We start from the raw sequence: 15496 nt of genomic DNA on the forward strand, positions 1-15496 counted from the left end.
TATGCTTTTTTCTTTCCCCAAATAAAAATATGTAAAAATACTTCTCTTCTGAAATCCATGTGGTCCAACAATTACTCTTCAGAGCTTTTAAAAACTGAGATCTTCTAGGAATAGTTAGTTGCTGTAGGATTATGGATTCTTTTTCTACATATTCCATTCATTTCACTACCTTCAGGTCTCCAGTTCTCAGGATAGCTTGAGATTTTGATAACTCAGATGGTAAATACTGACAGTGCAGGTATCGTGGAATTTTTGGAAAGGGTGAGGCACAATGCACAGAGTCAGTTCTTGTTCATCAAGGCTCATTCTCTGTTTTCATACCAGCCCCACAACACCCAGGAAGGTTTGGAGGCACCTCACCACTCCCAGGCTGGAAGCTGCGTTAGCTGAGGCATTCTGCAGCCCCAACACCGGGAGTCACCATTGTACTTGAACAAAGTCCTCTGCAAAGCAGGGACACGGCACTCATGCAGTCCTGAATGGAAATATCTTGGGATATATTAGCTCTGCCTTACTGAAATACTCCAGAAACATATATCCATGTTTAAATAGCAACTAGCAGAACCCAACTAATAGAAAGGATAGGATCACTGAACTGAAACTGTAAAGCCAGCTCTGTAATATCTTCATCTACTGCACAGGTAACCTACATATGGTACTAAAAAATAATAAAATAAAATTAAATAAAAAATCTCTCTCTCTAACTGCATTTAGCCCACAAACCACTTGTTAACTCATCCCTAGATTTGGCCATTCAATAGAGGGAGGTGGAGAGAGTGTAGGGAGGTAGATTCTTCTGCATAATACAGATGTGTGTAATCAGACCCTGCAAAGTAAAAAAGGATGCCAGGGAAAAACAAAACAAAACAAAACAAAAAACAAACAAACCCCAAACATTTAAAACAAAAAATCCATAGCAATATTTGCCGTATTGAGTAAGGTCTGCAGGGTCATGTGTGAGGACAGGTAGACAGGTGACCCTTGGATACTACCACTTTGAAAGTCTGGCAGAAATAATGACTTTGCAATTTTAAGCTTCATCATGTGGTCAAAGATCATGCTTAACTCACAAAGCTACTACACATTTCAAAAAACTGAAACGGTGTTGACACAAAAGAGTAGTCTCTTACCCTGAAAAAAATCAGACTGCCTTGAGCCCTTGACTCTGTTTGCTTTGTTGCAAAGCTGTGGTCACAGCCACAAAGGTGCAATCAGACAGGCAGAATAAGATCACCAGATCACTCAGAGAAACGTGTGGCAGTTCTTAACCAGCCAGAGAACCGGAGGCACGTATTCTGTGTGCTATCCCACAGTGGTCATCCTCTCAGGCTAGAACGGACTTCTCTGGCAATGGATCACATCAGCCTAACCCACAAATATTGGGAGTCCAGCTCAAGATCCCCAACATCGGAGAAGAAAGGTCTACTCCCCGAAACAAGCGCACATTAGCACAATATGGAAAGAAAGCCACAGCACCTGCTCTTACTACTTCTTCCTGGCTGCTCTATGAACAAGGGAACACTGAGGATATAACAAATCTCCAGAACTTTCCCCTACTAGATAAAGCAGCAAAGAATAAACAAACCACGGGTAGTGAAATACTCAGAAACTCCGGATCACTCTATGCTAGCGAAGTCACTGGTAATCACTATACAAAGGGGGAAAGTTGCTCTGGAAGCAAAATTTAGGCCATACCAAAAATCAAAGTTATTATCAAAAGACACTCAGTTACCAGCAATAACAATGCTAGGAGACAAGGGATGTGGACACTCAAGTGCTTGTCTAGACGACTTTTACTTGCCTAAAGTGTGAATAGTGTTAAAATCATGACTGTTGATAACACCAGAAATCCACAAATTTGGCAAGCAGTCTGCTGACACACTAGGACATCTGGGGACAGTTCTGTTATGATGGAAGTGAAAAGTCTTTCTATTGTAGAGCAGTCCTGAGATGTTTTTTGTCTACCTAAGATTTCCTTTTTCTTTTTTAGGAATTCAAAGAGACTGATCAGTGAAGAGCACCAAGTGGGCAGTTTATGCTTTTCAAGTTGCTGATTACCAACTCAGAGTGAAGAGTTAGTATCAGATAACCAGTTATTGAGAGCCCAAGGTCTGAAGCCCAGTCTCAGTTTCTTTCTTTTATTTTTGTTGTTGTTGTTTGTTTATTTGGCATGTTTAGGGTTTGTTGTTATTGTTGTGAGGTTTTTTGCTTTTTCCCCTAACAAGGAGAGCAGGCAGTTCATAATGAAAAAAAGAAAAAAAATTATAACTGAATGCACTTTGAATGCCAGTCAGGGAAGAGAAATAAAGATGTACATCATCCTCAGCAAAGAAATAACTTGTTTGAAATATGAAGACGACTTTTCATGTTGCAAATCAGGAAAAGAAAGAATGTGAAACTTTCAATATAGACTGAAAGGTCCCATTTTGAAGAAATACTTTTTCATTATTTTCTCTGGTGTGTCATAATCTGGAGTTTGTGCTGACTTACCTGGTTTTGAAAGAAAGAGAAATCTTTTTATTTCTTACTGCATCATACATAGGATTAGACCTTTTGGCTTACCCCTAAACATATACCAAAGTTAAGCATTACATGTAAGAATAGTAACAAGCACTATTTTATCCACCTGCTAAATTAATATACATAAACAAAACCCCAAACTTAAAGGAAGAGTTATTTTAAGGAAGGAGGAGAAGAGAACAGCTGTGAAAATACATAATCTTTCTATATCATATAATCTTTATCATCAGGCTTCAGCAATGACTGTCTTCCATTTTAAATTTTTCTGACTAGAAATTTTTAGAAATTTTAAAAATCATAAGTTACATTTTCACATTCACATAAATTATATTTATATTTTTCACATGGGTATACCAATCCTTGTCAATTTAAAAAAAAAAATCCAGAAAAAAACCCATATGCTGAATGATTATGATCCCTGCCCAACTGATCTCTGCAGATATCCATGTGACATTCCAAGGAATTTCATTCTCCAACAATCCTGCAAGATCTTCCACAGAGTAATCTGTAGAAACTGAGTTGTTTCCCAAAAGCATTTGACTTGACAGTGGTTCCCAACAGATATTTCACGGGCTGAGTGTTGTTTGAGACAGTTTATCTGGCCCCAAGATACTACACAAACGAGTTGATCAATCTGAGCAAAGCTGCCCACTGCCTGGAAATAGAAACAACTACAGGACAGGGACATCCCAGACCAACCTCCACAATAAATAGCTTCAATTTGTCAATACTGGGCTACCTTAGAATTATTCACTCTGCTGCACTGCAGCTGAGTTTCTATATTTGAATGTTTTTCCATCATGTTCCTTGACGGGTCATTCTTGCTTTCACTTATTTACCCTAGATAATGGAGAAGTGACAGCAGATTTACACATGGGTCACATAACACAAAGAGATATTTTTTTTCCTTTTACATAGCTGATGTGTTTTTATCTGATGGCTAGGCTGATGTTCACAAAAGTGAATTTATTTGGAAATAGTCTATGAAAAGCCACACTGACAGCAATTGTTAGATCAAGAATGGGGGAGAATCAAGAACAGCCCTGTTTGTGCCATATCATGAAAATACAATATCTTCATTTTATATTTGCTTTTAGTATTTTTAATCCTGTGTTTATTTTGAGAAATCATGTGTTCAGAACGCGGACCAGTGCTTTTGCTGGTCTATCCATCAGCCACTTGAATTTGCATTTTAGTACCTATCTACATTTCATTCAGTGTGTTTTCACAGCTGCTCTCTTTTGACCTTAAATGTCATTCACAAGAACTCAGTAAAGAAGCTGTTATCCATACAGGAGCATACCTTCCAGATGAATTTTCCTCGATTTTTTTTTTTTTTTTTTTTTTTAAATTGCAACACACACATGAATAAAAATTAAAGTCATTTCACCTTGAGCAGCTTTCGCTCTCCTCTTTCAGCAGGATCCTCTATTTCAGGACAAGGGAAGAAACTGGGAAATGGTGTGAATGGACTAGTCTTTGGCCTGCACGTGCCTGAGAAAGCACCAATCAAACTATTAATGCTTCGAAGGGAAGAAATCACTTGTGGTGGGAGGGATGGGTCAGTCAGGAGGTCTGTTAGCATGCTCCGAGCCTCATTTACTACTGAAAGATCAACTCCACTTCCACTGCCAGCATTCTAGAATAGATGGAAATGTTGCAAACTATTAACATGTCAAAATATTTCACGGTATTCTAAGTTTTAAACAAGCATCTTATCCATTGCAAGTTTTTAAAATAAATTAAAAAAATCAATGCAAAGTAGTTCTCTTTTAAAGCAAATACATACATAGACATATTCAGACACCAATTTTTTTTCACTCAAAAAATATTTCAGAATTCAACATTAGCTTTCAGTTTATGTTTCTCTGTTTAAAACAAAGATCCAGTACTGATTTTTTCATTTCAATTTCAATTTCATTTTTTCATTTCAATTTTTTGTTACTTTGTCTAAAAATTAAATTTAGTATTCTATCTCCTCCAATAATATCAACAGAAATTTTTGTGGCAAAACTGTTGTAAGCCCCTTGTAGACATGCAATTCCCACAGCCTCATAACCCTTATTTTACTGAAACAAATCCTAATAATTCTGCCAAAAAGAGACTAGTTTTTATTTGGCATAATTCTCTGAACAAGAACAGCAATATCTGATTATATGCCACCACTGATACAAGGAAGGCAGGGGGAAAGAAGCAATCACGAAAAAAGGTGAAAACCTGGTAGACCTGAGTTTGGTGACATTGCTGAAGAATTACTCCCTAACCTTATGCTAATGGATATTTAAAAAAACAAAAACCAACCAACCAACCAACCAAAAACAAACAAACAAAACACCAAAAAAACCCAAACAAAAAACAAAAACCAAAACCAATACCAAAACAAACAAAAACCACAAAACCCCAAAAAACAACCAAAAGCCACAAACAAAAAACACTGCCACCTTATATGAGACTGTTCCCATATATACCACAGACAGTAGATCCCTGTTAACTTGGTCAGAACGGGTAGATATCCAGTCTCTGCTACACAGAGCTAGGATAATTTAGGTAAATAAAAGATCAACAGAAAAATCGCAATCTGGCAATTTACAGTGAATTCTGTAGTCAATCACATTTCAGAAAAGAATAATTAGTTTCATAATACACTGACCTGGTAATAGGGCTTGTACCATTGCTTCAAATCCCAGTCCCAAAGTATCATCTGTTGAGAGAGAGAGAAAAAAAAAAAGAGAGAGTAACAGGTCATATGTTAATGCTGAAAAACAACAATGAAATAAACCTTGAGTATGTGATGCAATACAAAATGCTTCCCTTTTTATGATTTATGTGTAACTTACGCCATTTTTCTTATTTAATGCTACCCGGTAAAAGTCCTAAAGAAGAATTTGAGGAAATTACATGCATCTGAGATAACTTGATGACAGAATAATTATATGGCCTTATTTCCATATTTCTGGATTGTTTATAAATCATTTAACATGTACACTAAATAGGTGGTGACAGTGCTCTCCTGCTTCTATTCAACTCAACTTACAATATCAAATCTATCCTAAAACCTCCAATATATTTTATACTTTTTTTCTTTCCAGAACCAGTGAAACAGTAGCACTTTTGTAAATATAGTGCAGAAAGTACTACCTTAATTTATTTTTTAAAAAGGCAAAAAGCTCCCACATATCTCAGGTTAAAAATCAGTAATTTAAGAAGCCTTTTCTTGAAGGAGGTTTCGTTAAGTTTTGCTTGAATATGGTTACAAATCTACATGTTCTGAAAAACTCCACAAAACCCACCAAACCCACAAAAGAACGTCAGCAACACAATCTGAAGATACTATCAACTTCAAGTACGTCAACAGCACTCACTTATTTTTTCTTCTATACTGACAAAAAATAAAAACGGTATCCAAGAAATGACATTCGGATGTCTGTTTTGTTTCAAAAGTGTTCAGCCTTTGTGACTTCTTGACAGCTTCCAATTATTCTCTGATAAATGAATTCATTTGCACAAGATGCATTCAAAAATTAAACAAATATAAATACAAGCTTTTTTTCCTCTTTTCCATAGCTACAGAGCACAAATAAAGTGCCAAAACTGCACTTGGTAGTTCATATTCTGCAGTCCTGTAAATTTTCCTACTTATTTTTATAGATGAGAACTATGACTGTCTTTCTTCCTCTAAGGCTAGCAGCTCTTTCATGGAGAAAACACAATGTTCCAGGCTGGCATTTATCCAGCAAAATGTGCAGAAAGTGTCAATAAAGAAACACAGGCTGACATGTCATGAGTACTCAGGCAAGGGTGGCACTCAAAGACTCCTTCTCTTCTGTTATCCTCATAGAGATACCATTAAACCAGGTTTGAAGTTAATAGTTATGACATCTGCTTGCTATGAGAAGTGATCTATCATTAAGCATGTGCTTAAACTGGGAGTAAGCTATGCTATATCAGAAAGTCTTACTGAGTAAAGTAAGCAGTTCTAAATCAAGAATTAAGAATTTAAGAATTTGAGGTTTGTGTCTTAAGTAATTAATCTAGCTACCATCCTTTATTTATTTATTCCCAAGTAAGCACACAAGATGACTGTTAGCCTGGCAGTGACAGATGTTAAGATAATGACCAAAACTATCTGGCCATACCACTTCTGCGTGATGCATTTGGTTTTAGCACGATCATTGGAAAGATGAAGAGATTTTTCTTTCCACCTGGGCAGATCGGATTTTCTTTGTTTTTCTTCATTCTCAGGTTTCTCTTTCCAGATTGACATTTATTTACTGTTTCAAACGTAAGTAAATCTTTCGGTTTCATTCTGTCCCCCTAAGTGCGGACACAGAGGCTGCATTAATCTGCTTCATTGAATTTTAACTCAAGCAGCAACAAAGATCAGATGTCCACATGAGTTTTGTTAGTTGTATTAGCAACCTTTGATACTAATGGTCCACCAAACTGCATCAGCTTGCTCACAGTCCTGCAACCTCCATTAAGGGACAGAAAAGAGGTTTCCCTTACTCCAGCAATTCTGATATTTTATTTTTCTTTTAAATATGTGATATGTTAGCTAATTTTTTTGTGATATGTTAGCTATGTCATATCTAATATCTTAATAAAATACCTATGCTCTTGCTAACTCTAGAAAATTTCTGTACCAAACCTTTAACTGCAACTGGTTTTACTGATGCAACCTCCTTTATTCATCCTTTAAGCCACTGGGAGCTGTTCTGTACATGTATGTACACACACACACTGACATAAGCTATACTGTTATAATTGGGGGGGTCAATATGTATGACTAAAAAAACTTCAAAACCTTCCCCTTTAACCCTGCTATTGCAAAGAAATAGGCTTCAAGTTGCAGAGACAGAAAATATTCAGTGGAAAGTACAACCACTGTATCTTCTGTCCCATACTCACCTAGTACACACAATGTAAAATAACATGCACAGCTCATGCAAAGTCTATTTCCAGTGCAAATAATGGTTTGATATTTTAAACAGCATGGCAGCATTTTATACACAATTTTATTTAAACAAAAAATTTCACAACTTGGATTCATGATTGAAAATTTTGTCATTTAAACTGGAAGACTTAAGCTTCTCCACTGATACCAATTTTACAGCATAGAAACTAAAACAGTTTTGAAATAAACAAAACTTAAGTTTACCTGTATGTTGCCAGCAGATTGGGTTGGTTTTTTTTAATTCACTACACATGACCACAAATTAGAAGTCATATCTCCTGAGACAAGACAGGTGTAGTATATTAACAGCTAGCAGGCTACCACAGTCTATATCAGCAGTACAACTTTCAGGGGTCATTCCACATGCCACACATCGAAGTAATTAAAATGAGTTGATGAAAATTTTAGGCACGAAGTAGCAATCTCTTCTACTAAGCACAACGAGAAAAATGGAGATCGCTATACAATGAGTATTTTTCCATGGTAAACACAACTTGGTACATCTCTGTACTAACTAGATCCTTACAGATTAACAGTGAAAGGGAGGTTGTCAACTTTTCTTAGCTGCTTACAACACCCCACAAGATGGCACTCAAATCCAGAAAGCCTCCCCCACAAAACCAGTTTCGGGAGAAAGGAACAGAAACCAGCAGCATATTCCTTAACAGTCCTTCTGCAGAATTGAAATGGTTTGAGGGACAAGGAGGGGGTGCCAATTTTAAAGGTTAACCACTTATAAACTCTGCTTCTTTACAAAAACTTCACTGTTTAAAGAAGAATTTACTCCTTACCATTCTATTCAGAAACTAACTGTAAGGAAACTGTACTTTGTCTCTCACTACCTACCAGACTTAGCTTAATTAGCCTGGAGGTTAAATCTAGAATACTAAAAAAGCAGCATTATTTTTGTTGAGAGTTTGGCAGTCAAAGCTTTAATTAATTGTTGTGGATCATCAACAGTTACAAAGTATTCCCAGAGTTGCATTAATCTTACAACAGGAATAAAAAGGATACAGTTTATTTTGACTTAATGCAAACAGATCTTAGAATAGTTCTTAGGCAGAGCCTCAGCAATTTTTGATTTTGCAACCATAAGACTTGCTGCAGAAAGATCTGTACTCTGTAATACCAAGATTTTGTAATCCATGGCACATAACATTCTTTCTCACCTCCTCCAACAAGAAACACCTGATCTAGGAGGAATTTGAATCATAAAAGTTGTAAACTACAACTTAAAACTCTGCTTAGCACCTCACACACTTTGGATTTTGAGCACCCACTGTCAGTGACAGCATCACAGTGATCATGTGGCTGGGAGCTCCTCTGAAAATAACACTGCATCTGATGTAAATGAACTCCCAAATGGTGAGAAATATATAGCCCTCCCCCCATAACCACATATATCAAAGTACCAGTTAGGTTGAAGGAGAACTTCTCACAACGGCCTGACTCTAACCCCTGACTCTCCTGGTCCATCCAAAGAGCAATGATCAGACCTTCCTCATTTTATGTAATTGCCTAATCCAAACCAAAACAAAACCACACATAACGCAGTACTATGCCTTGTTCTTTAATAGTCATGGACTGTATTACGTTTACTTATACCAGTTGAATCCATTTAGCCTGTGAAATACATTTCAACCCAATTAAAAGAAGACAAACCAGTTTACAAAAACCCTTTAAGTACAAGTGACCTTTTCCAATTTGGCCGCCATCAGCCAGTGATGGGTTTAGGTCAAATTGAAACACGTCACTCAAAACAGGCTAGGAGTATCAACAGAGAGAATTTAAATCACTGGAAATACTTATTTTAAGGCTAAAAAAGTTGTTAAAGCTCAACAAATTCTCCACAGACTTGCTATTCTGAAGAATGAACACTGTATTTAGATTGATGAATGTTCAGTTAAATCTAAGGAGATTTTAAACACATATTACTTACTGGAAATATGCAGGAAAATCGACAGTAGTAATCAATATTAACCTTTGTTTATATTTTCTCAAACAATGAAAACAGTATTTCATATACTCCAGACGAACTGCCACACAATTTGAACACAAGAATTTCAGAATCAACTTATCCGACATTGTTCGCAATCCATCTATTCACTGAAAAAGAGGCAAAGGCCTTGATTGTTGAATATTAACCCATGAACTACCAAAACATAAGGATGGCACTTTTGCAATGCACATGTTGTCAGCAATATGAGAAACATTTGTTTAAAAAAGAACAAAAGGTAACAGTAATAAAGATCTTCTCTAATTTAGCTTAAAGTTCAAACAGCAATAGGAACAAGCAATACTAATTTTTACAAAGAAAAAGAAAAAAGCATCCATCTGAGAAGCTTACAGTCTAAATAAACTCAAAACAGATGAGAAATGGGAGAAGACAGTCAATGAAAACTGGCAGAGGTTCAGGGTTTTTTGTTTTCTTTTTAATGATTTTTCTGTCTAAAAGTTGTGTTTTCTATCATGGTGCAGCCAGTGCTTCCGGGGCCTGTCACAGATGTGTCTTTCAGAAACAAGTTGATGCCATGGATAGTGGAGTTCTTTTGGATTTTCTTTGCACGAGTGCCATTTGGTTAAAGTCATGTTGGAGGAGTATTTTAAACTTCTACAGGTTTGACTGCAATAAAAGCCTATGGGTTTTACTTTCCTCAAGTTACAAACCACCAAAATTATTGCAAAAGTACACTACGCACTTTTAGATTTCTTTTAAAAACACTGTAATGCTCGACTAACTATATTTGGCTAGATATCCGTGTAATGATATTTTCAAAATAATTTAACTTACAAAACAGAAAATCATATTATCTTAGCTACTCAATAATTCCTTGTGTTTGTGCAAAGTTATACTAAGGACCATATTAATACTTCAGTAGAGATTTAAAATACACAGCTACCAAAAAAAAAGTTTCAGAGCTTAGAAATCTAAAAATCTATTTTAAAACTGGAATATAATATACGTCTCATACCCCAAGCTGAAATGCGCACATCTAAGGCCGTTCACAGTGTTAAGATTTGTAACACTGCGGTTTGATTGCCTAAGCTAGGTCAGTGGGAAGTTTTAGTTTCAATTATGATACTGTTCAGGAGATTCACTGTGCGCATTAATGTTTGTTAAGAAAAGAAAACTTGCCCTCTTTGACACCACCCATTCATGTTCCATGCTCCAAAATCTTGAGAGAAAAACGGTACAAAAGTGAGTTGCTACTTCTGACTGAGTCTTTCATTGATCAAATCTAAAAGATTCCTAGTTGCTAGTAGCATCTGTTTGACACCATTAGGCATTAGCTCCGTAAATAAATATTTCCATAGCAACCAAGCATAGAATTAGCCAAACAATGAAACCAACACCATAGCAACTTGATTCAGAAATCAACTCTCTAAAAAATCACTTCATTCAAAAGTGAAATTCTACAACCAGATGAAAAACTGATTTATTGTAAAATATGAAAAACGTTACATACTCATTTCTTTTCATGACTGCCTTTCAATCAAGACTTATGCTAGATTCATTGTTTCCGCTTCTAAATCGGTCTTCCGTAGCAACTTACAATCAATTAGCTTTTTAAACCCATGTAATTTAATGATACAAAAACAAACACAGCAGTATGCAAACCTGGAAGTCTTGTTTTATTTATTTGGATTTTTTCCCTCTCTATATAGAAAAGGTAGTTTTTGAAAAACAGTATGTTTTTAAGCAGTTAAACTGGATTCAAGATGAGACTAAAGGTGAAGCAACCAAAGAATTAGTCTCAAAGTAGGGGTGGCATTATCTAGATAACACAGACAACATTCTGTTGTGAAACCTTGCAGGCTAAACCAACAGCCACTTGAGCAGATTATTGAAATCAAGACAAAATACAGCACTTGGAATAGCATTCAATATTATACTTAAGGCATTTAGAGTCATGATAATATTTCTACATCCACTAAACCTTCCCATGAATATAAATGGGACAGGAAAAAACTAGAATATTTTTGGAATCCTAACACTTATCACTTCCTGACTCTATACATTACTTATCCACGGCTGTAAAATGGTAAATAAGTTGTGAAGTCTGCAGATAGCCACAATCTTTGAACAGAAGCTGAGTGTGCTTTCATGGTTCTGAGGTTTGGATACACATACTGAAGGAATAAGTCAGATCCCCTATCCTAGACTCTGCCATTGATTCTACTAAGCTCTTTCATAAAAGGTGCTGTCTTCACTTTTTAAGAAGTCTAAAGTCTTCCTTCAGTGGAAAAAGACTCACTTCTACTCACTTGCTTTAGTAAATTCTACTATGAGCATTGAAGAGTATCTGCAACATATTTGGCTGGACACATAAGAACAACACTGGAACATACAGGTGTCTGGTCAGCATAATATTTTCACCAGACTCCACAGTATGCTCATCTTCCCTGCAAATACAATTGGACAACACCTGCAGCTGAGTAAACTTTAACAAGTCTCTTTATAGTCTTCACCTGTTCAGTTACAGTTTCCAGTAACTTCGTTGTCAGCACAGATAGAAAAACAGAGCAAAAATGCTCCACTGTTACGCTAAAGTTTCAAAAAAGCCTTCAGCAGGCATATTAATCTTCCTCCTGCAAGCAGAAAAGTATTTTTTTATTTGGTTGGGTTTTTGCTTTACTTCTGCTTTTGTAGCCAGGAGTATCAGCAGGTCAGCTTCTACTTTGTCTGCTGTAGAGAGTTTTCAGTTTTCTTCTTGCTTGCTATGTTTGCTCCGATCTACCTTTTAATATTTATTAACATCTTCAAATTATTCAAATGGGTTCTAAAAGGTGTTTTTGTCTGTTAAGGGAAAGTAGGGGATTTTTTTCTTCTTATGCAGGTAATGAAAAAAAAAACTGGCTAAAACCACACTTAGGTCATTTCCTGTTCCTTCTAGGTTTTGTCAGACTTATGTGTCAGAGTAAAGGCCAACCAGTAATTTATGGCAACTGGGGGAGGGAGGGCAGAGGAAAAAAAACCTGCCATGTGCAGATCCTTTAATTGCCCATTATAAGCATTTTCCTTTAGAGCATGTGGTTGTAATCACCATCAAAGGAAAGAAAGAGTGCTAGGTGGATTACTGCTCTGATCCAATACAGTTGCTTCGGTATCCCAGCTCTCTGTGCTACTTCTACTGTCATCCAAAACCTAAAACCATTTTTAAATGTTGTGTCTATTTCACAAAAAGCAAAATTCAGAAATTGCTCCCAAAACATCCTTTTCACATTCACCTATTGGCATTATTTTACAATTATTTATAGTAAAAGCATTTCCTTTGGTGTTGACACACTGTTAATCTTTGGTGCTGGAACAGATGGAGAGAGCAAGCTTAAATTTTATCTTTCTGCAATAGAAGGATGAGCTGAAGCATTTTACTGTAGGCTGATATATTCTTAAAGCAGTAACTAAACCCACTTACTAGAGATGAAACAATTTTCCCTTCTATTGATTTAGATTGCTTCTCTCTCCCCACGTCTCCCTCTGAAACGAGCAGCACAAAATTAAACTGTACAACTCAGCCAAAATTAATATGAATGCAAGAATGGTTCATATCAAGTGAATTAGACCAAATGATCATCTAGTCCAGTATCTTGCCACTGACAACAGCAGCCACTTCAAGATAAGAATATTCTTAAGCAAACAGTGCTAGTTCTCAGAATATTCTTTCAGCCTCAGCAACACAGCTCAAGAAAACCATATATTGTATGTCGTATATTACAAAGGTCAATAGATTTTTCACCTTTGCATTTCTCTGATCATCTTCTCATAATCCATGTAAACTTATTACAGATCGAATATCATATACAAAGGCAGTTCACAAATTAAATAGAGATTATGCAAAGTTCCCTTTCATTCTGAATCTGTCAGCACCAAATTCATACAGTGAGGAAGTAAACAATCAGCAACACTGTCATGCAGTCTACTCACTGAACAGTTTTTCAAAAGCTTATAGTGGTTCTCCAGCTAACTTCAGTCACAAGACACAGTTTTTTTCAGACTACGAGGCCATACTTTCAAATCCCCCGGGATAGTTCCTTCAGAGACACAGCACCTTCAGCATAACAAAACCTCCAATTCACTAAACATGGCCATTTTTCATTTGATTGCCTTAAGGATTTTTATTTACAAAATAACCACAAGGAACAAGCTTTACACAAGTCAGTGTTGTTTTCTTTCAATAACTTATCCAATCAAGAAAGATAATGACTGAAGTTAGGGAAGTAAGATGAAAGAAAATGGTCAAGAAGCCAAAGAAGACATAATGTCATAAAGGAAAGCAAATATTGCTGCAGTGCTGTTGTTGGAAGTTATACATGGGGATTGAACTGCCTCAATTCTCAGTTGCTCAAGCTAGAGAATTAAAAGCAATAATTTAAAAACAGATGAGAGAGTATAGTTATGAGCCTGATTACAAGAGCAATTGTGTTAGTGAAAGTTAAATCAGTATTAAATAATAAAAATATCTTAATGGACAAGTTTCTGGTTGAAGTGCCAGGAAATACAAGATGAGATCTCTTGGGGGAAAAAATATTGGAACTCTGAAGAATGTATTACAGATTGCTGTCAGAAACAGAGAAGAAAAAGGGAATGCAAATTGCTCCATTCTACAGAAAGTGCCAATTTACTTTCCTCTTCTGTATTCACGTTAAGTAGTACTTTAGTTGGCAGTTTCATAAGCAGCTGAGAAAAACCTCAAATGGCAGCAGATTTGAAAGAACACAGAATTTTTTTCCCCATGTAGTAATGTTGTGATGCTGTTCTAAACAAAAGAACAATGATGCCTTCCCACTTGCTGTCCATTAGATGATAACTACATTAAATAAAACTACATGGGGAGATTCACTTTGTCCCCCAAATGGCAAGTCTTGCCTAGACAGCTGTGCAAAGCAAACAGAGGAATCTCCACTAGCAGTACGGGGAGAGCCATGTGCACCATTCCACTTGTCTTATGATAAACTCATCTGTCTAGGAAAAGAGTCCGCAGTCAGATGCCTCTGGCCGTTGTTACCAGTTACTAATCTTGTGAAAAATTTCTCTATGAAAAGACTGAGGGATGAACAAGCTCAGATTTCAGTTAAAAGAAGGAAAAAGAAACCCCAGCACCCTAAAACTATAGAAGTTGTTGTGAAGTGCTATGTTTTTTATAACATTTAAAAGCACATCCTCCTGAAATTGATTCACTTGATGTAGACATCAGGTGAATTTCACAATCAGCTAATATGCCAGCTAAAGGTACACTTCCAGGAAAGAAAAATCATCTTTGTCCCACAATCAGTATCTCTAAAACTACAGAATCTTTTTTTAATCGTCGTTTTCATTAATTATGTTCCATTCCGCTGTTCAAACTATCACAGGACTCTCCCACACTTGAAGACATAACTGTATAACCTACTATACACAAAGGTAATGGAAAATCATATCCAAAGGCCCATTTTCACTCTAATGTTTTGACTTACTCTCAAAGCCACTTTGCTACCATGTTCACAGAGCACAAGTTACAGTTACATACAACATTCTTATTGCAAAGTTTTCTGAACATAGGTGTAAGAAATAATAGCATTAAAGATATTTGTAAAAAATAGTGAAGATGGCTTCTTCCTTATTCTATGTAACTTACTGACTTCTGTTTCTATAATAGGTTTTCCTATTATTTTGATGAGTGATACTCCCCCACCCCCCAAAAAAAAAAAAATCAAACCTTGTCATATATCAGGTTGAATTGATCTTAAAAATACCCAGACAACACAATTTTTTTTTTCTTCCATTTTGATAGCATGACTCCAATGGAGATACTAACACAAAAGAAGGAGGTCAAGATGAGTCGGGTTTCTTCTAGTGACTGTGTGATAATAAGAATAGCTCACCAGCCTTCTCTATACAAGCAGAAAAGTATTGGGATGTTATTCCAAACTGCAAGACATTTTTAGCAAAATCATCACAATAGTGAAAATTACACAAATGCCTACAGAGTACAACATCGGCAGTGAGAATATAATTTGTCATTTGGGACAAGTATTATTTAC

General features: G+C 36.2%; 1 protein-coding gene across 2 annotated transcripts in view; it reads right to left on the reverse strand.

Moving 5' to 3' along the window:
• Positions 1–15496, reverse strand: part of PDE3B (phosphodiesterase 3B) — a 90757-nt gene that overhangs the window by 21312 nt on the left and 53949 nt on the right. The window contains exons 2-3 of one of the 2 annotated variants that reach the window (XM_065065268.1): positions 5171–5221; positions 3911–4159 (exon numbers count right to left, since the gene is read on the reverse strand). In XM_065065268.1, the coding sequence (XP_064921340.1) occupies positions 3911–4159; positions 5171–5221 (300 nt within the window). The remainder of the gene's footprint in view (positions 1–3910; positions 4160–5170; positions 5222–15496) is intronic. The other variant, XM_065065269.1, reaches the window with a different exon arrangement.

The sequence above is a fragment of the Columba livia genome, chromosome 5 (genome assembly GCF_036013475.1).
Source record: "Columba livia isolate bColLiv1 breed racing homer chromosome 5, bColLiv1.pat.W.v2, whole genome shotgun sequence".
NCBI lineage: Eukaryota > Metazoa > Chordata > Aves > Columbiformes > Columbidae > Columba > Columba livia.